We start from the raw sequence: 26488 nt of genomic DNA, 5'->3' as shown, positions 1-26488 counted from the left end.
AAGGATGCAAATCCAATGTTAGTTGTATTGTGCCTAGAGTGGGGCAATGGCCAGTGGCATGAGCTTTAGGATATTTAATTACCAAGATAAATTCCATACTCTTCAATTAGTTCTCTCCCCCCCCCCCCAGCTTCCATCAAGCCCTCAGTAACTACTGGTCTACTTCCTACCTGAATGGACACGTCTGACCTGGGCACTTCATATAAAAGAATCATGCTTTTTGTGATATTCTGTAGCTGGTTCCCTTTCATGGCACGGTGTTTCCCAGGTACTTCCTTGTTGAGGAATATTTATTGGCACTGTAAAGATGTGCCTTTGCCTAAGGTGCCTTCTGATTGGTTTAATGAAAAGCTAAATGGCCAATAGCTAGGCAGCACATCCCAGGAGAGAGAGGATTCTGGGAAGAAGAGAGGCAGAGATGCCAGCAAGAAGGACAGCAAGTGGAACATACAGAATGGAAGAGAGGTAAAAGCCACATGGCAGAGCATGAACTGCTACAAGCAGGTTAAACTGAGTTTTAAGTTAGTTGGGAACAACCTAAGCTAAAGGCCAAGCTTTCATAATTAATAAGTGTCTGTGTCATTATTTGTGGGCTGGTGGTCCAAGAAAGTCCAATGAGAAAACTTACTATACTTCTTTTCATCTTCAATAACACTCCAGTGCATGGCTAGCCACATGCTGTGTATACACTCTTCAATTGTAGACACCTGGGTTGCTTCCACCGAGAAGCTGTTGTGGAAAATGCCACTGTGAACATGTGCGGCCAGCTTTTTGCATAACGTGTTTTCATTCCCTTGAGCATGCCTGGGACTGATATTTCTGTGTGACAGACAACTCAACACTTCGTGAAGAATCATCATCATCATGTTTCCTATTGTTCGTTCATTCCTGGTCCCACAGCTGCTCCAGCCCCAAATAACATAGAGACTCTGTATTAGATATAAAGCTGTTGGCCTGTTGCTAGTGTTTCTTATTGGCTAGCTCTGTCTTAAATATTAACCCATTTCTATCAATCTAAGTGTTTCCATGTGGTCTTGGCTTACCGGAGAGAGGGTCCAGAATTCTGCTCTCTTGGTCCTACATGTTGACTCTCTCTACCTCTCCCTGAATCCTGCTTGTCTCCTACTCCTGCCTATCTTGCTTTCCTATTGGCCATCAGGGCTTTATTCATTAACCAACAAGAGAAACATACTTACAGAATGGCATCTCCCATCACCATCAGCAAAGTAAGCAACCCACTTTCCTCACATCTTCAGCACTAATCAGTGCCCATCTTCCACAGTGGCTGTACAGCGGTATCTCAATGTGAGTTTTAATCTCACTTCCTGGTAGCCAATGGTGTTAAGTATTGTTTTATTGTGTATCTGTTTATCTTTAGAAAAAATCCTTTGATGTTTTTACTTTTTGTATGTGTGGTTGTTCTGACCACCCCCCAACCCAGTCATAACCCTCTTGTCTCAGCTGATACTGAGATTATGTGCACGTACACTACACCTATTCCTTTACTCATTTGGGGTGTCTCTTTATTATTGAATAGTTTTCATTTCTCTACTATACTTTAAAACTTAACCCAGTAAGGAGGATTTGACTCCAACTTTATGCCCTTCTCCAGGAAGCTAGATATTATCCCAGGGGCACTTAAGCCCTGAAAGCTGTGGCTCTTACAGCTCTTTTGGGTTCACAGATATCTTTAAGAATCTTAACAAAAGCCAAATTCACTGCCAGGAAAACACATGTGCACACACTTCTTTCTTCATCTGATACCTAGGAGTTTCTGGCCTCTCCACTGTTCAGCCCTCACCTGGACTAGGTGCTTTCTTTTTCTAAGAAGATTGTAAAGTTTTGATTAACCCAGATTCTAGGGTCCCCTGGAGGAAAGTATGAACAGTGTGTTGGAACTATCAAAACGTCCCTTAGAATAGCATTTACAGTGGGCTGATCTAAAGTCTGAAGGCCATCACCCCACCCACCCCCATATTTTTCTCTTCGGTCCAGCTTCATGCCCTCATGCCCGGGACCCTCTCAGAACCTGTTCTCCTTCAACCTGCAACTGTAAGGAAGCAAAGCAGATTCTTTATCCCCAACACCTGTCACATAAATCAAATGTTCACCAGGCCGGCCCGGGACAAGCTGAACTTCAACCTCGGAGGCACCAGAAGCCTTTAAGTGTTTTCACCTCTGCCTTCACTGACAATTCCCTTCCCTTCTCTCTGTCTGTGCGTCAATGCTCTTCATGACTACTTTTTGTGCATCCCGTGTCCTCGGTGGTATACAGCTTCTCTGCAGGATTTTTATCACCTGTAACTTTTAAGTTCTAGACTCAAGAGTATTCTGCAAACAGGAAACACCATGTACCGCTCTACCAGATTTTCCTTGTCCCTAGGAGAGTGGGAGGTAAGACCTGGAGTCAGGGAGACATCACAGAGCAAAAGGATACAGGTTATTTCCCACTCCAGATACTTTCATAGTATGCTGTGCCACGGAGGATGCTATGTGCTTTACAGACATCACTAAGTTCATCTCCACAAAAACTCTGAGGTAGGCCCTCTTCTTAAAACTGAAGTGTGGAGAGTTTAGTTCAGTGGTGTGGGTTCACCTGGCTAAAATGGGCTGTGCTGGAAGTAGGAAGTGGGTCATTTATTGTCCAGAGTCCATGCTTCCTCTTGGCTCTGCTAGAGGGAGGACTCCAGGAGCCTCCACAGACCATTTTCACTTCCCCCATGACGTGGGGAAAATACAGCCACTGCTTCCTAGAGTCTAGACAAATTCATCAGGAACGCAGTGCAGGATGAGTGACATAAGTCCGCTGACAGTACCATAAACACTGAAAGAAGACTTCGTCCCCAGACACCTACAAAAGGTGAAGGCAGAGGCTGCCCTTGGCTACCTACATAGGATGCTCCAGGAGAGGTTGGGCAACATGGGACCCTGACTCAAATATCAGCAGCAACAACAAAAAAGTAAACTTCCAATCCCTCATCATCTCATTTGGGAACCCTGATCTGTGACAGTTTGTAAAAGCTGCTAAGAAGTAGATTCACTTACTATGGACAAATTTGGGTAGTAGGGAATCTTCTGAAAAACCAAAGTCACGGGACTAAACTACAATCAAATGTTCTGACAATAGACTACCTCAGCCTTTATAAGAGCACATGATAATTCTTAGGAAATCCATAGCCCCTCACGATTCCTAGAGTGCTACCAGGGGCTGGCTGTCCTTGCTCCTCCCGGTTAAGTCACATCTGAAGCTTGGGAGACTGAAATTCACAAACCCCTTCAGACTAATCTACACAGTGCACCATCTTCAGAGCCTGAGCAGTCCTTTAGAAATAAAACTTCAATAACTGCCCTAACCCCAGGAACTTTACTCTCATTCTACAGATAGGTACAAATGAAAGCTGATGGTCACCGTTTTAACAGGCCCATTAGGGCTACTGAGTACTTCCTGTAGAGCCGCATGCTGTTCAGCCCCCGGGAACAGCGATGAAGGAAGGCAGCGGTGAGAGGTGAGACCGGTGTTGTTGGAGAGGCATGCTCAGGATGCTGTGAGAGGAAGAGCAGCTCCCTGCCCCTAGCCAGTGCAAGGTTAAGGTTGCTAAGCAATCGGGTGCTGTGGGGCAGAAGAGTATAGTGGTAGACCCTGGGAGGAAGAGAGCAGGAGGAGAGCATGCGCAGCAGCAGGAAGGAGGCATGTGGACCTCTGAAGGACATTTATCATTGGCTCACCGTATCTGAGCACCTCCTAGAAGAAGGGCTTGAGCAGGGTGTGAGGACCCCACCAGGAACGAGGCAGGCAAAGGCCCTGTCCCCAAGAGGCGTAATCCAAGTAACAAAGTCTTCTCATCTCAGAGGATGAAGAGCACACGGGGGAAATCCTTTAGGAAACCTAGTGTGCGCAGCTCACTGAGGGCGGCACAGTGAGTGCCACGTCCAAGTCCAGGCCACGGAGGCTCCGTGGGCACAACGTCATTTGGGTTTAAAGCTGAGTGCAGTGAGAAGCCTCCTTAGGTTGCAATGCTGGAAGCATCTCATTCATGGCCTGAAAACACAGCTCTGAACACTGAAGGTGAATCACTGGTGTCAGGCGTTGGAGTGGTACCACATGGGAGGCCACGCCCAGATTCTAGGTGGGAGTCTGCAGTCTGGAACAGGCTTGTGGCGGTGGAAGAGAGCAGCAGGCGGATCTGCGAGAAGCAGAAGCAATAAACTGGACAGAGAACATGGCAAGGAGTCAAGAGCAACATGGAAGAACCAGCAAACACAAGCTCCGTCCTGAGGCGGAATCTTAGCCAGAACGAAAGTCAAGACTGCGCCACTGAAAATGTGAGGTGCTGGACGCTTCTCAGAACACCACAGAAAGACATCTCACAAACACAGAGGAAGCTCTCGTTCCTTGACTGTGGAGTACACTGGCCTACACATGGTAGTAAGGGCTTGGGGACAGAATGGAACACCTAAAGAAGAGTACGCTGAGGAAAGCCATCTACAGCCATCTCACGGCGAACGAAGTGGAACGGCCAGGAGACAGAGGGGAGCCAGCAGCGGCAATGGAGGCCAAGAATGATGTTCAGAGCTTAGGTTGCTCGTGACCTCCACACAGGAGAGCAGCTCTAGAGTGAGGAGGACTCACAAGAGAGGAGACAAGCCAGAGACCACCACTGCCAACAGCTAGTTATGGAAATGTTTGCTGGGGAGGAGCAAATAGATGGCGTACATGGGCAGGGCTTCCGTTTCTCTTTAAAGGAAGAACAACACTAGGATGTTCCGTGCTGATGGAAAGGGCCCACTTGCAGGGGGAATGGAAGGAGCTGGGTTCTTGAGCCGGCAAGGACAGCATGTGTCTTCTCTTTGCTCTAACTGCATACTCCACTTCCTGTACAGGTGTGGCTGCCCAGAACCCAACTCTCCTCTCTCCTCGCCCTCCTTGGTTGTCAACAATGTGGCTTCAAATCCTGTCCCCCATCTGACCCTCTCCTCAGCGTGCAAATGCTAAGCATTCACCCTGGATGTCCCATGAGTCCCACACACTAAATCCAGCTCCAACCCTATGCCACCCTCTCTTCCACCTCAGGGTGGGGCCAGGGCCTCCTTGCCAAGGACTTCACCATGGCCCCTTCACACACTGCCAGGGAGAGTTTGCACTTGACATGTCGAGAAAGTGGACGAAGCCAGCTGAGCAACTTTAGAGCCCAGGCTTCCACTACGTTGCTTCCTTTAAGGGAAGCTCTGTAGTTAGTTTATTTTCAAACTGTAGTATAAAATCTTTATTTTAATTAGTACAAGCTATTCACAGTTAAGTCAGAAAGAAAAAGTATTGGCTTTGTGGCAATAAATATCCATGTGAGAAAAGTCTGCAAAGTAGTTTATTCTCACAAGTTACTGTTGGAAGAAGTCCTTCAAGCTAGCCAGTGAAAATAGCCGAGTGCGGATTCTTGGCCGCTGCTCTGGCAGGCATCATCTTCCTTAGAACTCTATAACCGCGGTTTCCGTCTGTGGCTCTGCAGGGCTACACGAGGGCCGTGAACTGCCTCACCGTCTTCTCACTTTCTCTTCTCAGTTCTTCAATGTGTGCGTCCAGACGCTCTAGAATATGGTGAGACCGCAGCTCCTCCTCCTCCAGAAACCTGGTAGCTATCGATCCCAGAGGAGAGACGGGCAGCGAGCACTGGGAGAGGACAAATCGTGACATCTGTTAGGAAGCAGGGGTGGATGCTCACCACTAACTGTGATATTTTCTGCCCAGCAACGCTAAAAGGGGGGGGGGATATTTTTATCTTAATGCCAAGAAAGAAAGAAGAAAAAAATAAAGGTAAGTTCTATAAACACTGGACCATATAGGCCTCTTTCTTTCTGTGAAGCGTAAACAGCTAGCTCATCACTAGCCTGAGAGTATCTCAGCTCAGTCTTAAATGCCTGCCTGCCACTCTGAAGAGAACACAGCCAATGCCTGCTATTTCAAAACTCTGAAAGTTGCTCTCTCTTGAAAACACTGAAAATCTACAAATTAGATGCCAGTTAAAAATCGGTACTTTTCCCTTTCTTAAAAGTTCACTCCATGGTCTTTGATCTGCAATTCTTGGTTCTGGTGTTATCCCCAATCTCGGGTTTTTGAAGGTAGTAAATACAGTAATCTGGCACATGTAGTTGGCCCTCATTTACAGTTATGTTTTGAAAGTCACCCTAAATGCTGAGTTAGCATAAATCACTGCCTCCAGGGTAAATGAACACACACAGTATAGACATACCTACAGCCTGGAAGAGTCTCTCGTCTCCATTTAACACAACAGAAATGAATTTCTAAAGTGAGAAATGACTTTCCCAAGACTAACAGCCAACTCACGGCACTACATGAACACTGTGACAGGTGGCAGAGACTGCCCAGTGCTACTTCCATTAGGAACATGCAAGTCAGCTCCTCTGCTCTGTGTGTGTCCACACACGGGCACAGCCAGACCACAGTCAAGTCTAGTGGGCAGACAAAGAGGCAACTGCTGAATAATCAGGGTCAACTGTGCTGGCCCCATGGAGTGCTAGCACCAGATACTGAGTACTTCTGCAGAAAAACACATGGATGCTCACACTCGTCAGGAAAAGTGACATCCATAAAATTCACATCATAATACATCAGGGAAGGTGTGCTGCCTAACTTAGGAAGACAGTCACTTCTCTAGGTCTTGGGTTGTTTTGCTTGTTTTTTAACTGCATGTAAGTAAAACATTCACTTTGAAAACTAAAGGGAAACCTTTCCATGGAATTGCTGACACACCTTAAAAACTCAAGGTTACTGAACTTTCACAAAAAGGAGGCCACAGTTGACAACAGGCAATGAAATGGCCCAACACGAGTGTTGCCCTACAGAGGGCAAAGAACAGTGGAGCCTACTGGTGGGGACACCAGCACAGGGTCAAGGATAGCCTCTACTACCAGGTCCATCTCAGGTACCCAAATCACACCCTGCACACCTCAGATGCACTGCCCTCTGCCACCTGCCACCAGCCCCTTCCCAACAGCCACCTGCCACCAGCCCCTTTCCCATTCTCACTACCCATGCTTTGGGACTCTGCTGGCATCCAGAAACAGTCCTTGATGCAACCGCTGCAGCACAACCTGCCGTCTGGAAAAGGCAGGCAAGAGTGTGCAGACTAGTGTCCGTGAACACCTGCACTCATATTTCAGAACATGAGTTTGGCTGAATGTGCCTTCACATTCAGTAAAGTAAAACCGCATGGTGGAAATGTGTGAAAATAATAAAGGGTACTGATTGGAACCCAGTAAAACAAAACACCCTCTTCACCTTAAAATTAAATATAAAAATAAATGTTAAGATCAGAACGTTTCCATACCGAAGATACAAACTCTTCTTGGTCATTCATACAGTCAGAGAGGATGTCAGAAAAGTTGCCATCATTTATATCTAGCATTGAAGGCAAAGAGTGATCATGGCACAGAAAGTTGGAAGGCAGAGACACGGTGGAGCTGTCAGGGCTGGTGTGAGGACTCGGGGCGCTGGGGCCCCTGGCCATGGGGTCTATGCTATTCAACGTTTGTTCTCGAGGCGAGTGGTGACCTGTTTTGTACTGCTCAGTCTTTATTCCATCATGTCTGTGCTGGCCATGGTTTGGCCTGGATAGCAGATTAGAAAACAAAATAAATGAAAAATTGTAGCAACTTTTCTTTCCAATAAATGCTGAAAGAAGCATGCTCATCTGAATATTAACTAAGAGGCTAGGTAGCAAGGCACTGTCACTTAGAAATGAGCAGCCCACATGAGGACAAGTGTTCCTCACTCATTCAAGCTCAGCTCTCATGCAGAGGCTAAAGAGGCTGCCACTGTGATTCAGAGTCATCAGGCTGGGATCAGGCAGGGCAGCCCCATGCCCAGAGAAGGCCACCACATAATGAATGTCACTGTGGTTGAGAGCGCCACCAAAGGCCTTTGATAGGAAAACACATTGAAGTCAGTCGGCTTCTCATTGAATGAATCTCTCTTATGATAACAACCTAAAATTAACTGACCAAAAATACAATGGATGCTTTTTATGAAGAGCCAAGTTTTACTTCTTATGGAACAGGCGGGATAGAAGTGGTGGGAGACAGCATAAAAAGGCTCTGAGGAACAAGATGGCATTTAAACCTATATGCAGGGTGCACAGAACAAAAGCTGTAATTAAATGAGGGCCAAACCACCTGAGCTGCTTGTGCACACTGTAGTCAGAATTAAACCCAGAGCCTGTGATGACTGCACTTCTCAAAGCAGAGGGAATCACACTGCAGCACACACAGGTCAAAGAGACTTGTAAGAAACTTTACTTAAGCTCTGCATTCTTGAACTCAGCTGCTCTGCTGCGTGCTGGTTTAAAGATCCTGCCATCTTTTTTTTTACACATGTGAGTAGCATGCTCCAGCTGAGATTTGGTGTTCATCAGATCTTTCTGTAGTTGTTGGTTTTCAGACACTAATTTATTTAATGCCTCAATATAATTCTCCTGAAGGTCTGTTAGTGAAATCTCTTTTGCCTAATAAAAAAAGAATACTAGAATCACTCGTATGTTTAAGGGTACTTATGATCAATCTACAACGGTGCTGGCTGAAATAGTTCCTTTTTCAGTTTTAACTAATCTGTGGCTTTACTTAGAGAAAGTGAAGCTTTGATTTTAGCCTTGTTAAGATGAACACAGAGAAAGCCTCAGAGGGAAGGAAGAAATTGGGGGCAGGATGGCCTCCTCCTGTACATGGACATCAGAGATGGAAACAGGGCAAAGGAAAGCTTCAAGAATCAGAGACAGGGGAGATCAAGAACGTAACAGTCGTGTCTCTTAAAGGAGAACCCTCCATCCCACCCTCACTCACACAGAATACCTGTAGAAGGAAATCAAATGAACTGATTCAAAGAAAGTAATTGAAACACAAGGCTCTATACAGAATTCTGCCCAAAGGGGTAGCTTTTAAATAAATAACCCTCTCATCTTAAGCACTTTTTGGCACCTATTTTCATATAAAGTTAGGCAACTTAAAAGCAGGACTCAAGTATACAGCAAGAATTACTACCGTGATCTGGTCTAAGTCATCACATATCTTATTTCTTGATAATACAGGTCTACTTTTTTTTTCTCATGATAGATTTTAATTAGCACTCTACAAGAGTATGGTGATCTTTACAGTTTAACATTTCATTTTTTTGTAAAGAAAAACTGTGAAAGCAAGCTGGTCAATAGTGATCTGACAAACATAATTAACTTGTCAAGTCACAAACATGTAAATACGTATGGTAAACTAGGATTACAAGGTCTTTCAGTAGCTGCCCATGGCTGACAACATCTCAGAAAGAAATATCTGCAGGACACATGGCTACACTGTCAACTGCTACCCATCTTTGTATTTGCAGGACACAGGGCTACACTGCTACCCATCTTTACAGTGGCGGATATTCATGACAGCTGCTGCTTTATTAACATAACTAGGCTAATTTGGAAAACTAATTTCACCTTCCTAGGTGGTAGCACACAGAAAGCATTTCCTAATAATTATGTTTTGATAATTTGTACAAATTATCCACACTGTATGTAACTTTGGAACCATAGAAAGCTAAAACGGACAGCATTTTTACCACTGATGTCTAAAAAAACAAAAATAATTTTCTTAACCGATGGGCCATGATCCCTTTCAGCAAACCTCTGTCTCTAAAAATATTTATATTATGGTTCATAACAGTATAAAAATTATAGTTATGAAGTAACAACAAAAATAATGTTATGGTTGGGGTCATTACAACATGAGGAACTATACTAAAGGGTCAAGGCATTAGGAAGGTTGAGAACCAGTGCACATCCTTAAAAAGACATATAATACTGTCTTTCGGTATGTCTTTCTGGACTTAGTGGTTTATTAACAACTATCCCAGGTACATGACTGGTAAAGGTAGCATGACATGACAACTGGGTAGCAGGCATGTACTTAGCAGGGTAAAGAAGGGTCAGTGTTCCCACTAGGATTCCGGAGAAGTTCAGCTACACAGAACACTGGGCAAAGTCTGGCTGCGACATTCCCAAAAGCTATCAGTTCTGAATATGAACAGGGAATCACTGTATCACACTAGGATTTCTAAATTGTTAACACTGCCAAATCACATATTCTTAAAGGATCCTGCAGTATATATCAGAATCGTTCATGAATTACCACTGACTCAGTATTGGCTTTATCAGGGCACACAAAGTCATTTGTTGTCCATACTCCCACTCAGTTAACCTACCCACTCATCCATTTACCCACTCACCTACTAATCCACCCATTTATCATCCATCCATGCAGTCATTAGCCAGCCAGCTGATCAGCCACTAGTCTCCCAACTCCTGCCCCATCCATCTTCCACCTTCTTTATAAACTGTTTAGTTATGAGATTGAGAAGATGGTTCAGTTGGTAAAGTACTTGCCATGCAAGAGGACTGAGCTCAGATCTATAACACTCATGTAAATGTTGGCTGAATGGACATGGTGTTCTGCCTGTAATCCTAACACTTGGAAAGAGGAGACAGGATCTCTGGAGCCAGGTGGCTAGCCAGACCAGCCAAGTCAGCAAGTTCAGGGTTCAAGTGAGAGATCCTGTCTCAGGACATAAGATGGAGAATGATAGAGGAAGATGCCCAGTACCAACTTCTAGCTTCCATACGTGCACACACATACACACATGTGCTCACACACATGCACAGAAACACACAAAAACGAAAAAATTTTTTAAATGTTTGGCTATTGTTTCCTCTCTTATTTTTACCCCATCCATATGGGCTTGTGCTTTAAAAGAAAAAAAATTCATTATCAAAGGGATGTGGAGTGAGGACAAAACTGAATAAATATTTCCATCTGCTGTATATGACAGTATATTCACAATACAATCACAAATCAATCATTCTAGTAAGCAGTTTATTTCACAATTCCTGCTGTGCCCACTTCTGAACATTTAGCCCTCAAGAGGGGTTCTTTGGGAATGCAAACTGCTAAGGACAATGAAGAACATGACTATTAACATCACAGATGTAAATAAATACCCAGGTGTACTTGGGGCTGTGTATATTGCAAGTTTGAGGTCCATGGCCCAACTGTCCTGAAGGCCATGTCAATGTGCACGGGAGTGTCTGTTCTCTAAACTCTTGCCAACAGAGACCATATGTTAGCTTTTTAAAGCACTAGCAAGAGAAATTTTATCTTTAACATTTTTGGTTATTAGGGAGTTGAACAGCTTCCCTCGCTTGCTTGAATGTAAATTTCTATGAAGTATCTACTCAGTCTTTGTCATTGTCCTACTGCACCACTTTTTTATTACTCTTGCAGGACATTCTTACTTGTTGATACTTTCTGTTAGCCTGTGTCAGCCTATGGATTACTTCTCCTTGTTCATTTGTTTTTTACTTCTTTTGCAGTGCTATGGATATCAAACCCAGAGCCTCATGCTAGGCAACTGCTCTCCCTCCAAGCTACACTACCAGCCCTTTTGTTGCTATTTTTGTTCTGAGACAGGGTCTTACCCAGTTTGTCCTGGAGTGCTCCATTCCCCTGACTCAGCCTCCTGAGTAGCCGGGATTATAAGCATGAGCCGCCATACCTGGCTTATGTTATTACTTTTTAATGGAGTCTTTTGCCATCTAGAAATTTTACATTTTTACGATGTAAGATCCTTATGGCTCATGATGCTTAGAAAATCTCACCCATCTGAAAGATTACAAAAATAGTCCCCCATTTTCCTAGTTGAAATTAAATGTTCTTCTAGCCCTTAGCACTTTCTTCCATCTCAGCCTCCATGACTATGAAATTGGAACTACTTAGGAGCAAATAGGGAGCCTTGTGTGACTATGCATCTTTCTGGAGACAGAAAAACAGAATTCAATCTTCAGACATTTGACCTACACCAAAAAAAAAGATGGGTCAGAATAGATGTATCATTTTATAAATTATACGACTTTTACAATAAAATGTTTAAAGAATATCACACTGCCTGTAAGCCAATCTTGTTCTCTCTGATTTCACAGTACCTTATATGTATTTCTTAAGATCTCTATGAAATTACTGTAATGTCATTACAGACAAGAATTTGATTATTTATCCTGTGCTCAATCTAGCACTTACTAAATATTCTATAATACTTGACTAAATGAATTATACCTCCTAGAAATGCAATAAAAACTGAATTATCATAAAAAAGACAGTGTAAGGACAATATCATAGTACTAAAACCAGCATCTGGCATCCATTCCACACTTTGTGTTAGCACTATGCCGAACCCTTTGAAGACACTCTACTTGCTGAGAACACAGACTATATATGCATCTTATCACACACATAACAGGAAAACTATCCTACTGCTGCACCAAAAACTCCTCTAGCAGTAGAACACTTGAATTTCATGATGCTGTACCTACCACTAGTTTAATTCTAATGTCATCGATATTTTTACAAAGCTACTCCAATGGCTTCAAAAATACAAAAGCTGAAGAGCCTGTGTGTGTGTACCTCATGCAAGCCCAGCTCCAGCTTCATCACTGTTTCAGAAAGACGGCGATTTTCTAACTTGAGAGATTCTAGCTGACTCAGAATCTCCTGAAAAAGGAAAATCAGGGTAAAAAAAAAAAAAAAAAAAAAAAAAAAAAAAAAAAACACATTAATTATATATATCTTACAAAGCTTTTCCATGGATAATTTTCTCTAGCTATTCTAGTCTACACTCACATAGATATACTTTATTAAAAGTATGTACATATTGTGTATGTGTGTGATACATGCACATGAGGGCAAAGGTGTGGCTACCATGCATGTATGCAGAAACCAGAGCCAGTGAGTTCTCATAACCCGCCTGTCCCTGCCCACCCCATCCCACTCTTGTCCCCACAATGCTAGGGTAATAGAACAGAGCACACAGCCATGCCTGGCTTTTTATGTGGGTTCTGGGAATCTGAACTCAGGTCCTCATTCTTGCAGAGCAAGAGCTCTTACCCTCTGAACCATCTCCCAGGCCCCACACATCCTTTTTAAAAGAATGTATCAGAGATGTTAGCAGGTAAACTGGCATGCATGTGATTAAATGTCACTCTGAATGATGAACGGGAGCTGCTAGAGTAGCAGTTTCGAGTCAGACAGACCCTTAGCCACACCCTGCTTCCTCCCCTGATCTTTGCATTTCCACATGGAACTGCACTTTCATAAAATGCTCATTTATTTTCAGCCCTCACCCTGCTGGTCTTTTATGCTTGACTATCGCTATGAAAAGCCTTCTTCCCTACCTTCTTCCTCAGCAGAAACTGACTGCAGAACTCCCTCACTGCTCCTTTTTTTTCCTTAAGTTCCAGTCCATTATCTTTTTTACCCAAATTGAGAAATACCCAAAATCTGATTCAAGTCATTCTTGTGCATACTCTATTGCTTTTTCATTACAGCCGCTATGTCTGGGGAGCAGAGGGTTCAAATGCCAACTTCATGCAAGGACTTCCAAAGCTAAATGGCTAACCTTGGATTCCAGGCTTTCTACGAAGCTGACTAACCAGCTTTTCCATACTAAAGTCCAGGCTTTATCTGAAATCAAATGTGCCATAGCAGTGTCCCCTCCACTAACTTCCCTGTCATATGTATCTCTCACAGATATGTACCATCCTCCTCAATATCTCAACTATTTTGTCTCCTTATAGAGCATTACTTGGCTACCCAAACCTACTTCCTCAGCAGCAGCCTCTTTCATCGTCTACTCTGCTGACCGTAGCAGCCCTCCAGAACCCAGAACCCAGCCACTTCCCCCTACAGCCTGTGCCATAGCTCAGGCCACAGCTGTAGTCGCCCCCACTCCTCACAGTCTCTTCCACCCTTACTCATTCTCCACTTGCAGCAGTAGAGGTCCTTACTCTGGACCGGGAACTCCCTGGCTGGGCGCAGCACCTTGCTCACTGGGGTGGCCATCTTCCTTGTCTGTATCCATCAGACCTCCCCACCAACCCTCACTACACTGCTTGCTGACCAGCTCAAAACAGGGGTCTACTAAAAGTTCACTGAAGTAAATAAGGAAGTTAAATCCATTCTTTGGAAACAAACAAGCAAACATCAAGTAGAGAGCTCTGGGTGGACTTACCTTATGCTCTACTGCCTTTTCTTCTGCCTTCTGCATCTCTGCCTTCAGCTGCTTTTCCATGTCTGAGGAAGAACACTTGGCAGATGCAATAGTGATATCTCGCTGGTGTAACTCCCGGGTTAGCTGGGAGATTTCCAACTTCATTCCTTCCAGTGCTGAGCTATAGGTCTGATCAGCCTGCAGAATCTGTTCTTTCAACTACAGAGATACACAAAAAATACTCAAAGTTCAGATAAAGCATTTAGAATTCAGGCATGTGATAGTTCACAGTGTTAATTCTAGTGCTCAGGAGGCAAGAGGCAGAGGCAAGAAGATCCCCGAGACCAACCAGCATGCTCTGGCTGGGATTTCAAGGCCAGACTGAACTTCACAGGAAGACCCTGTCTCAAAAAAACAAAATTTAGCTGGGTGGTGGTGGCACATGCCTTTAATCCTGGCATTCGGGAGAAAGAGGCAGGCAGATAGATCTCTATGAGTTCGATGCCAGCCTGGTCTGGTCTACAGAGCTACAGAGCGAGTTCCAGAACAGCCTCCAAAGCTACAGAGAAACTCTGTCTCAAAAAAAAACAAACAAACAAACAAACAAACAAACAAAAAGAAAGAAAGAAACAAGGTTTGGGGATGCAGCTCAATGATACAGCATGCACATGGCCCTAGAAGAAAAATATACTTGAGAGGAGGACACGTGGTTAATGGCTACCAGAAGAAGGGGTGCTGCTTTCCTCCGTGCTGTGGTCACTGGTAAACTGCTCCAGTAAATAATCCCCACCAATGTTCATGTGAGCAATCCTAACTAAACTCAGCAGACCTGAAAGAAAAACAAGTGAAAGGAGCAGAGACTGATGGGAAAGCTGAGCTCTGCAGCAGAAGGGGAAAGAAGAGGGCAATGGGGGTGAACATGGTAACAACACATAGGACATATGTGTGAAACTGACCAGTCCATGTTTAAAATGGACATGATTTAACAAAGGAAGTATATAAAACGTTAATAAAATAAGGTAGATTAAACAGACAGAAAATGAGCAATTTGCCAACTTGTATAATTATTCTGAAAGTCTGGTGGCTAAACTTAACACATATATTAAGTCTCAGTAGAGCATGAGTTACTCAAACACCAAAAGTCAACATCGAAGTCTATACCCAATTTATGTAGAGGGCCCTAAGACTTTTATTCTTTTCACAGCTACAAACTAAAATTTTGTTTGCTCATCTGGTTTTCTGATTCAGAGAACAGACACAGACAGAAAGATAATAGGAGGAAGGGGGGAAGAGCTTCTGGAGAGATGGTCAGGCTACAACGTTCCTCAGCAGCAGCATGAAGGCCTCGTCTAGATAGATTCCTAGCACCCACGTAAAATATGCCTCGGAAGTTTGTATGTCTGCAAGTTTGTATGGGGAGAATGGACACAGGTCATCCTGGAATCACTGGCCAGCTAGGCTAGTCAACCACTGAGTACAGAGATCAACAAAAGCCCCTGGGAAATCATGTCTCAAAGAAGGGGGTAAAGGTGTGAAAAGACATAGCAATACACAGACACTCAACGTTTACTTCTAGGCTCCATGCACACATATGAACACATGCATGTATACACACATGCATGCACACATACACACACCAACTAGGAATAGTCTCAAGAAGTAATGAAAAACATAAATTAAGCCAAGTGTGGTGATACACACCTCTAATCTCAATATTTAGAATTCAAAAGCCAGAAGATCATGAGTTTGAGGCCAACCTGAGCTTCATTAGACCAAACCATTAAATAAGCAAGTAAATAAATGCCAACAAAGAGGAGAACCAGAGCTCTTTATTAATTTATTTTTGGTATTTTGAGACAGTCTTGTAGAGCCCATGCTGGTCTTGATTTCCTGTGTCTTCACCTCACAAGTACTAGGATTACAGTGTACCATCACACTGCAAGTACTAGGATTACAGTGTACCATCACACTGTAATGGTGACAGGTCCCTTTAGTAAAAAAGCTCTGAATAGCTCAACAGGCAATGAGGACACTAACTACATCATACCAAAGAGGAAATACATACCAAAGAGAAAATATTAAATGACAGGTCACATAGTATCTTTTTATAAGAAACAATATAATTGTTTAGAAATCATCTTGATGTTTAAAATGAAGTTTTAGAGTTCAAAGTGAACAGATTTCATTTATATTTTAGCTTACTGATTCTTTCACAATTTCACACAATGTACTTTGATCATCTCCCACCATCTCCCATCACCCTTTCTTATTATCCCTTCCTTCTCCCATGATCCTCTTCTTCCCAGCCTTCCTGAACAGATCTCCCTCACTGACCATCTCCCAACTCACCCCTCGGTCCATAAACACATCCAACCTTGTGACCCCAGGCCCACAGTGTCACCTTTTTAATCTCGGTCCTGTACTCATTGTTATGCCCTTCCATCCTCTTCAGTTCTTCATATTTTTCCATTAATTCTTGGCTCAGCTGTTTACATGTTGCACTCACAGATTCCAAACTGTATGGCAGAAATACAACCACATGTAAATAAATAAAAATTCCTGAAATCCACAAGATGGGTTATCTACCCTCTTGATGCCCAAGATACATCCTCCCAATAACTCAAAGTTCATACCCCACGTTAAAAGTCACTTCCAATTCCCCATCACCAGATGCAGCAAATCCATCTCAAACCTTTGCAGTAGCTTTGACTTCAATGTTTACCTCTACTCCTTCCCCGTGACTTAAACTTAACTGGTTACAGAACTGTAAAGACACCAGTAACTTTACTAATAGTTTTACTATCGAAATATGATTTTTCTCTAACTGTATGAGAAAGGGAAAGCCACCAAGATCTGAACAAACTCATCACCTTAGCAACACATATGCCAGGCCAGATTATACAAAACCTCAAGAACAACCTTTAAAGAGTCCTGACTCATTATTCTCATCATCCTTCTAAGACATAAGACATAAGAGCCACAGAGGCAGCATGCCTCGGATCCTACTGCTCTTCTCTGACATGATCCTTTTGCTCCTAAACTGCTAAGCTTTGTTGTCAGCCATGGGTCATTCACCCCTCCTGCCTCCTTGTGTTAACACACATCATCCCTTCACTACAAAGCACCTCGTTCCCGTACCCCTTGGTGGCCGATACCTTCCCATGAACTAGATCAGCATCTACTTGATTACAGTCACCCCGATCCTCACTCCCCTAATCACCTTATATAATGCAAGTTCACTATTTACAACTTGAAGGTAAATTTTTTTCTAGAATTTTCTACTTTAAATATACTAGTTTGCATTCCTCAAGTCCTTTAATATGAATACTTTATCTCTGAAACTAAAATTTCTATGATTAAAATATTTCACTTCTTACTCCTGCCAAATTTAGTCATTAGCCCTTTGCCCTCCAGCGCAGACTGTTCCACAAAAGCTTAGTACTATATTGTTTCACAAACACGGCCAACTTGCCAGATAACTTGTTCAAAAGTGTCATCTTTGTAGTACAACAGCACAAAATCAATCAATTAAACTCTCCCTATCCTGTTTTAGGTGCTATTTATATACCTAAACACCACAAATTGTTTAAAACAGTTCTTTTGTCCACTTGATTTAAAAAAAAAAAAAGTCATTATTACTGAATACTATTATTTGTTCACTCTAATTTTATTTCCAGAAATTCTAGAATATTCATTTATTTAGTACTTAGTATATGATCACAATGTGCTAAATACTAAAAGTAACAGGGAGGAAACTCAGAGACCACACTGTCCTATCCCATGGGAAAGGAGGGCCTGAAGGTGCAAAGGTGTTCAATATAGCGCTGGAGGTCAAACCCCAGAGGGATGGGTTCTGAACCTTACAAGAGGGCAGTGATGATTATCAGAAAGACAATTGGAGGAAAAAAAAAAAAAAAACTATGACAAAAACATACAATTTTATACAATATCAAAAGACTAATAATAAGCTTTATTTAGCCCAGTGTGATAGGTGGCACATGTGTTTAACCCCAGCACTCGGGAGGCATGTGGACCTCTGAGTTCTAGGCCAGCCTGGTCTACAGAGCAAGTTTCAGGACAGCCGGTGCTACACAGAGAAACATGTCTTGAAAAACCAAATAATAATAATAATAATAATAATAATAATAATAATAATAATAATAATAATAGTAAGCTTTATCTGACTCAGTGTAAAGCATACACATACCCTAAATCGTGATCATGAGTGTCTCATGTACTCCAAAAGGGATAAAGAGAGGGTATGCACAAACAAAGCACACCCAATACTAATGCTTTCCAGAAACAGCAAAGTAAAAACAAAAGGATGTAATGAATAAAGAAAGTGTAAAGTAGCATTCCTTCTTGTCTCTGCTTGCCTAATGGCTAATAATGTATGTAAATATTTCATCTACTTTTTGCACACACATTAGTACACAAGCAATTATGATAGATGGATTTAAAACAAAATATCAAACTCCTCCCAGTAAAAAACATTCACAAATATGACAAACTAAAAGTTTGTAACTATGGCAAAAATAAGCATCACCTGCTACACTATGCTAACCATGCTACACCATGCCAAGCTATGCTACACTATGCTAACCATGCTACACCATGCCAAGCTATGCTACACTATGCTAACCATGCTACACCATGCCATGTTATGCTACACTATGCCATGCTATGCTACGCTATGCTATATGCAAAAAACACTGCATTATACTATGTCATTCGCTAGCATTCAATTCACTGCCAAGAAAATCTAACTCATACCATATAGCAGAGAAAGAAGGAATAACATGTGCCCATTGTGTCCTCTCCAAGAACAGTTTCAGTGAGGCAGTAGAGAGAAAAGCTGAACTGAAGGGGGCCTAAAAAGGTAAAGGGCGAATTTTATTTTGAAGAACAGAGAAAGAGGAGATGTTCTTGATGCAGATAAAAGGTTTAAAGGGGGTTTAACTTTTCAGAATGAACGAGATCACAGACTGCTTTCTGTCCATACAAATCACTCTGAAGAAAGAGCCCAAGAGAGGAGGCACAGCCGAAGTGAGTCAGCCTCAGACTCCAGCAGATCGCAGGCCCTGATGCAGCCAACGGGCAGAAAGATGGACGTTCTCTTCTGTGTTTTCAATGAATTAGGGAGTGAGGCCACTGTGAATGCTAGAGGAAAAACCCAACTTTATTTTCCACTACTGTATTATTTTACAGAGTCAGCATGAAGCTCAAAGTTCATCCGAACATGAAATGTTAAGCGTGTATCTAATTATCTACCTGCCTTCAAGACGAGTCACCTCAGCCTGCAGGAGTTCCTCACTGGTGTGGCTGAAGTCCAGCTGACTCAGCACATTGTCCAAGACTCCCTGCCCTGGAGAGGGGTACTTCCTGTCCACCTGACAGTCTTCCAGCGGCCTGAGGAGGACATGGGAAGGGAACAGGTCTCTTATCCCGACAACAAGAACAATGCAAGGCCAGCCTTCTGTTCCAGCTGTTCTTGTCATTAAGCTTTGAACTCTTCAGTTTGTAGTCAGCTTTGTGGAAAATAAAAGAAAAATATACCAGGAGAACAATCCAGGGTCAGCACCAATTTAATCTTTACTAGGATTTGGCATATTTCTCAAGGGGAAAAAAGCCACATCAAGCAGTAAAACCACTTTGTTGAAGCTTCATTCCTAACTGAAAAGTTACAAGACAGTCAGGCAAGATGTCTTGACTTAAAAGGAAGTTCATTCTCTCAATTTTTTACTATAAACCTTCCCTAGCAATGACAAATATGTAAAATGACCCAGGGCTGGGATGTATAGCATAGCTTATAGAATGCTCCCATGGCATGTATGAAGCCCTAAGAGTGGGAGTGGTCACACACACTGGTAACCCCAGCACTTGAGGAGTTCAAAGTTATTCTCTATGTTGTAATTTCATGGGTAGCCTGGGATACATGAGATTCCGTCTCAAAATAAAACAACAACAAAAATAATATAACAAAATCAGTTCTCAAAAGGGCTAGCTCAGTGGCAGGCTGTTACTGATGACAAGCAGCTACTCTTCGTGCCCTAGTCTCCTACGACATGGAGGTTCACTGGTCTCAAAAAGGAAAGAGTAAGGAGTTCCCAATATACGATCCTCAGAATCTTAGAGACTCAAATGAAAAGGAGACAAAACCATCCATGAAAATTTTATGACAATGAGAATGAATCTAACTCATAAATTAAAACTGAGTTAAGATAAGATGATCAAACAAAAAAAAAGTAAATATTCAATATTAAAATTGGCATTCAATGCCAAACCTTCATATGGACTGGCAGAATAATATTTAAGATTCAAACAGACCTCATGCTTTCTATTGAGTGCTGAGTGTCAATTGCCTTTAATTTTGTTTGCAGTTTCTCCTTCTGCACTTTTGTCTCAAGGATGAAGTTTTCTTGAGATTGAAGACTTGCCTTCAACTCCTTCTGTTCTTCCTGCAGAGCCTGCAAGAAAAAAGTCAGATATTATTACAACTTTCCTCCAGCTTTCTCTTTTTCCTGCAGAGCCTGCAAAATACTGCAGGGAAAAAAAAAAAAAGCAGATAACATTACAGTGTTTCTATTTCATGAGAAAAGCAACCAGGGAGGCTGACTGTAAGTTTTATGACAAGGACAATATTAATACAGCTATCAGCAGCTGAGCCATCAGCCTCAGCTCAGAGAATTCTGGGTCATAGCTGTAGGTCAATCAGTCTCAAGACACCCATACTCACATTTCCCTAAAATAGGCATTCTAACACACACCTCTAATAACTTTTCAGACTCCCTCAGTTTCTCCTCCTTTTGCCTCTGCTCCTGAAGGATAGTCATATTAGTCCCCACCAGGTCGTTGACCCTCATGTTAAGGCGCTCTATCTCCAGCTCGTTGGCACAGATGGTGTCCTTAGCCCGCTCGAGCTTACTGCTCAGGTGCTGGATTTCTGACTGGCTGGAAAGTTCCACAGATTCTAACTTCTGTTTCCGATTGGCAAGCTGAGCCTAGAAACAAATAGGTTATTAATAGGAAAAAAGAGAAGTGATAGCAGAATAATCAGTAATTGTATTCACTGAGGAAAAGGTACTCATAGACAGGACTGGTTCTATTAGCAGTTTTTGGACACTTCCGAGCTGACAGATTTTACCAAATATGACACATCTAAAATTAGTTCCATTTAGTGGCATTACCTATCAAGTCTACTCAAATCAAACCATTCTGGAAATTGTGTTGTGGCCTGTGGAGGTATACTGGCCTGTGGAGGTATACGGGCCTGTGGTATCAGTGCCTAACTTTACAGCTCTACATGCCGGCTAGAGAATTTTGGTTTCGCACATTCTGATTTTCTCAATTTTTAATTCAGTATCCAGACTGGTTTTTCTTCTGTACATTCAAAATGGACATAAATCATTTGTAAAGGTAATCTCACCTTATTTTTAAAATCTCTTAAGGAAGAGACACAATTTTATTTTAGAAATTCAAATGGAAATATCTCTGTGGAATTCATCTGCTACAGATTTAAAGGTTCTACTGTATATAGTATAGACCAAACTCTTATACATATTTTATATTATGGTGACACAAAGTGAATGCTGATGGGGGGAGGGCAAAGACACAGATAAACAATGTTTGTGTAAATGACAGCTCAAGGCTTTAGGGTAGCAGCAACTGTTATGCCTTTTGACCAAATCCCTAGAAGGGTGTGTGTGACAGAAGATTCAACCCAGCTTGACTGCTAACTACTGTGCATGCAATTGTGTCCACCCTTTGAAAAACAATCTAACCTTCTTTCCAAGAGGAAATCTTACACAGAACCCTTGGCAGAATAAGTAAATGCAGAGATTGCTTGAGGGTAAGGAGAAAAAGTCTGTGGCTGTCTGCTGAGCTTCAGCTCATCTCAACCCTAACCTATCCACCAGCCAGCCTGAAGCCCACAAACAGCAAGAAACCTCTGCCCAAATGAGGCTCTGGAAGACAGACAACACATAGCACTGTGTCCTAAAAGCAAATTCAGTCCTGGAGCTTTAGTTGTGTTAAGTAAGCAACAGTGTAACCAGATTTGTTACTTTAGAATTAGCTTCTCACTTTTGAAAATCAAGTCTTCTTTTACTGATCTACTATTTCACTCATGCAAAAAGACAGTGTTTTCATGAACTAGAAATGACACCCCAGGCTGTGCTGTGCAGTAGGCCCCGCATGCATGTGGAGACTGAGCACTAGGCTGTGGCTATTCTGATTTGAAAAATGCGCTAACACAGGGGGGCGCCAATGACTTAGTTTAAAAAGAGAATGTAAATTTTGAGCTGATAAGATTTGACATACTGAGTTAAATAACATATATTTTCTTTTTACCTTTTTATTCTAACTACAAAAAATGGCAAATTGTGCAACTCACATTATATTCCTACAGTGCCACTAACCTCAAGAATACCTCTCCCAATATTAAGCAAGTCAGTTAGAAAAATCAAAGAGACAACTTCTAAAATTATCATTACCTCTCATAAACAGCTGGCTTTAGAAGCATTTAAAGGTAAATATATTAGAAATCTTTTCATGTACAAACTACTTCAAGAAACCAGAAAGTCCCCTTATTCTCTAAGCATTCAGCATAGTTTTACTGAATGAAGGGAGTGAAAGTAAGGAAACCATTAAGAAGGCAGTTTACATTAGCAAGACAGAAAGCACATGAGTCAAGGGGGGGAGCAGTAGGCAAAGCAGGGTCAGAGGTACACTCTGAGCTCAGAGCTTTGCAGGCTCTTCAGGCTGCCCACTGGGATGCTATGGCCTACATGGACACATCTGGAGGTGTGTCCTGATGGGGAGACAGATCAGAGGCTGGTGCTGCAATGACAAGGGTTCCCTGGAAAATCAAAGCCCTCGCTGCTTCCAACCATGTTGTTCTTAAGCAATCTCCCTCTCTGTAACAATGGCTTCTTTGAAACTCAAAACTACATTTAAAAAAGAAAAAAAAAAAAAAAAAAGCCAAAAAAAGACCTTATTTTTCTAAAATGAGCCTGAAGTATATAATTTTAATAGCCAAGTAGAAGAATTCAAGCAAATACATGACTCAAAAAGCGTGAAGTTATTTTTAAATCTCATTTTTAGATGTTAAAAATACTTAAGAATTTTTCCTCATAAGACTTGCCCAATCTCCCAGATTTTCTGCTGTCCCACATATCACCTAAATACAATGAGTCAAGCTCAACTGGATTCTGCTTCAAACAGCCAACTTGAAAGGGTGGTTTTTAGACACCTAGAGAAAGTGGCACAGGCTGAATATTAAATTATATTGCTATTGCTATTATTTACCCTGTTAATGCCATCTTGTCCTATAATAGGGATTTTAAGTCCTTACTTTACCTGTTCTGAGATGATCTCATTTGCTTTGTAACTTTTTTTGGTTTTATGTTTTCTGTTTTCTTTTTCAAGACAGGGTTTCTCTGTGTAGCCCTGGTTGCCCTGGAACTCACTCTGTAGACCAGGCTGACTTTCTCAAACTCACATAGATCCGCCCACATCTGCCTCCCAGTGCTGGGACTAAAAGTGTGTGCCACCACACCTAGCCTGCTTTGTAGCATTTTTATTATCCAAACATAGAGTAAAAGTGCATCCAGTTTTGCCAGGTGATGGTCCCACATGTCTTTAATTCCAACATCGGGAGGCAGAGGCAGGCAGATCTCTGTGAGTTCAAGGACCAGCCTGGTCTACAGAGTGAGTTCCATGACAAGCTCCAAAACAAAGAGAACCCTTGTCTCAAAAAACAAACAAAAAAAGTGTACCCAGTTTTAGTTTTCCAAGATGGAAAAAATCAGGCTGGAGAGGTGGTGGCTCATTGGGTAAGAGTATGGGCTGTTCTTTCAGAGGATCTGGGCTCCACAATCTAACTCCAGTTCCGAGGAATGCAATGCCCTGCGCTGGCTCTGGGGCACTGCACAACAGCGGCGCATACCCATTAAGGCAAAATACCCCACACATAAATAAAAGGAAGTAATGTGGTGTCCCTCTTTAAAACAAAGAGGGAGGGGAAAGTTCCAAAGAAGAGCTGCACAAAAGTGTATACATGTTGCTAACACAAACTAAGTGCACATGGAGAGCCAGGTTAGATGGCATGGGGTTTAGCTCACTGATACACTGCTTGCCTAGCATGAGTGAGGTCATGAGTTCAATACCATACTGAAAAGAAAGTTAGGTACAAATTCTGTACTATATTCCTAATGTCCATTCATACACAAGATTGGCAAAATGATGACAACTATTAACACTAAGTAATGGGCACACAAAGGTTTAATTGTTTAGTAAAGATAATCATACAGCATTGATTAATGCAAACTGAGACACAGGAAGCTTTAATTCTTGCTTAGTTTGCCAAGGGAGAAAGAGAAATACATTTACAAGTAATACTTTTAACTAATCAGGTAACTTTATTTTAAACAAAACTATGAGAAGAATTATTCAGACATCCTTAGTGAGCACAACAAATGTCAGATCTTTAAAGGTATCTTATTCTAGCTCTAGTCAAGTGAATAGTAAATAAAAACTCCATTTTTTACTAACAATGAAGTTTGAATTACATAGAATTAATCACAATAGTAATTTGGTAGCAGTGGCTTAAAGATTACGTAATCAATAAACAACATGATTAAAATGAGGACTGAAAAAAATAAAAACTCAATTTGTTCTTTCCCAGTCTAATGGCTGTAATTAGAATATAGCAGTGTGACATAGCCTTTAAGAATAAAGAGATTTCTCAAACAGGTTAAACCCTCCCCCACACCACCTCCTCCTCCAATGAGGGCTTCATCGTCCCACTTTGGCTGGTAGCTTCTTGAAGATGACAACACAGTCCTTATTCTGCATGATGTAGAGCTGTCCTGCAAGTCTCAGTGGAGTTACTTAGAGAAAAACCATTCACAAGAGTCTACCAGACAGCTGGTATTTCAGGGGGACAAAGAAGATGACGACTTAAAAAAAAAAAAAAAAAAAAAAATCCCTCTAGTTCTCTGAACTTACCAGTCTGTCCTGTCATTCTAGAAACCAAGATAACTACCAGTGTAGACGGATTGTCACACTACAAATGTAGTGTGCATCCCATAGGTAATGGGAGTGGCTATACATACTCACCACCCTCTCTCTCTGCTCACTCCTCTTTGTTTTCTTGACTTTAAAGGAAAAAGGCAAAGGAGCTGGCTATGATCCAAGAAGACATATCCTAAATTTAGTGTTTATTTAGTTTTTGCTGAAGTCCTTAGTTTTTCTAAGTTCCTACCACCTTACTCAAAAAGCATTTCTGTAGCCACAAAGACATTATTTTTACTAGTGTGCAAATCAGTGCAGTGAGATTCTTTCCAAACAGTCAAACTAACTGAGCTCCCTGGCTGAGGCACCTTAGTCAAAGTATTCAAGCTGTCATGGAGACAAACAAAGCAGACAGAAGTAGAGCCAGAAAAAACAGAAGCAGAAAGAAATGGGAAGGGAGACAAAGAGAGAGCGATGGGGTGGGGTGGGGTGGAGACCAAGCTTGGGAGAGTGAAGACAGTGCAGTAGAAGGGTGACATGGGGACAGGAGGAATCTGAGCTCTCCACGCTGCCAGGCTGAGCCACAGTGGAGGAAGATGGGCTTACCACACAGAGGTTAGCAGAGTGAACCCAAGAAAGACCATAGCAGCCACCAGAAGGCTCATGGCAGTAGGTCAAATTCAATCAAAACCCATAAGCTTAAGCCTACCTGGATTATCTCTGACTGTTCGGCTAGAGCCTTCCTCTGTGCTTCCAAAGATGATACCTGTTGCTGATAAATCAAACGCTGCTTCTCCCAGTCCAGAGACTTCTGTCGGAATTCCTGAGGAGGCAGTTAAGGTACTTAACATCTAAGTGCCTCCTGGGCTGTGGCCACTTCTCACTTTGTCTTCCCAGCCTCCCACTCTCTGGGAGTGTTGCACCCCTCTTCCTCAGCAGGGGCGCCATTACTCACTTAGCTGACTGAGCTGCAGAGGAATGCTGAATTCTGCTCACTTTGTGCCTCTGGGTGTCTGTCTTTCTAAACTGAACCCCCACGACACTGGGCTCATGAGCATTTTCACAGATCTGCTGCCATCTAAGGGCTATTACTATTTTGCATCATTTTTCATGCTAAAATAGTATTTCCCTTGCCATCTAAATTCCTGACATCCAGACCCAGAATTAAAGAGATTCAGATTTCCAAGTCAGTAACTCAGCAGCCCAATTCTCACTCCATATTCTGCTAAAACAGTATTGTTGATAGTCAAAGTTTTATTATTTCACAGAAGAATTGCAAAAGCCTGAATAATATGGAAAATATGCAACACATTTTAATAGGCATTTATAACCCAGAGCCAAATAGTTCAAAAGTCATGGTTCATCAACAGCAATTTCAAATTGTACATTATG

General features: G+C 42.2%; 1 protein-coding gene across 4 annotated transcripts in view; it reads right to left on the bottom strand.

Annotated features, from left to right (window-relative positions):
- Positions 1 to 5345: 5345 nt before the first annotated feature.
- Positions 5346 to 26488, bottom strand: part of Cep63 (centrosomal protein 63) — a 42773-nt gene continuing 21630 nt past the window's right edge. For 2 of the 4 annotated variants that reach the window (XM_051206175.1, XM_051206167.1), the window contains 10 exons: positions 25806 to 25919; positions 20851 to 21084; positions 20411 to 20550; positions 19355 to 19492; positions 16485 to 16599; positions 14105 to 14302; positions 12502 to 12588; positions 8311 to 8516; positions 7344 to 7623; positions 5346 to 5665 (listed from right to left, as the gene is read on the bottom strand). In XM_051206175.1, the coding sequence (XP_051062132.1) occupies positions 5507 to 5665; positions 7344 to 7623; positions 8311 to 8516; positions 12502 to 12588; positions 14105 to 14302; positions 16485 to 16599; positions 19355 to 19492; positions 20411 to 20550; positions 20851 to 21084; positions 25806 to 25919 (1671 nt within the window). In that variant the 3' untranslated portion in view covers positions 5346 to 5506. Of the gene's footprint in view, positions 5666 to 7343; positions 7624 to 8310; positions 8517 to 12501; positions 12589 to 14104; positions 14303 to 16484; positions 16600 to 19354; positions 19493 to 20410; positions 20551 to 20850; positions 21085 to 25805; positions 25920 to 26488 lie in introns of those variants that run through there. The other 2 variants (XM_051206182.1, XM_051206188.1) reach the window with 2 other exon arrangements.

The sequence above is a fragment of the Phodopus roborovskii genome, unplaced genomic scaffold, assembly GCF_943737965.1.
Source record: "Phodopus roborovskii unplaced genomic scaffold, PHOROB, whole genome shotgun sequence".
NCBI classification, from domain to species: Eukaryota; Metazoa; Chordata; class Mammalia; order Rodentia; family Cricetidae; genus Phodopus; species Phodopus roborovskii.
This window is presented reverse-complemented; position numbering and strand designations above follow the sequence as displayed.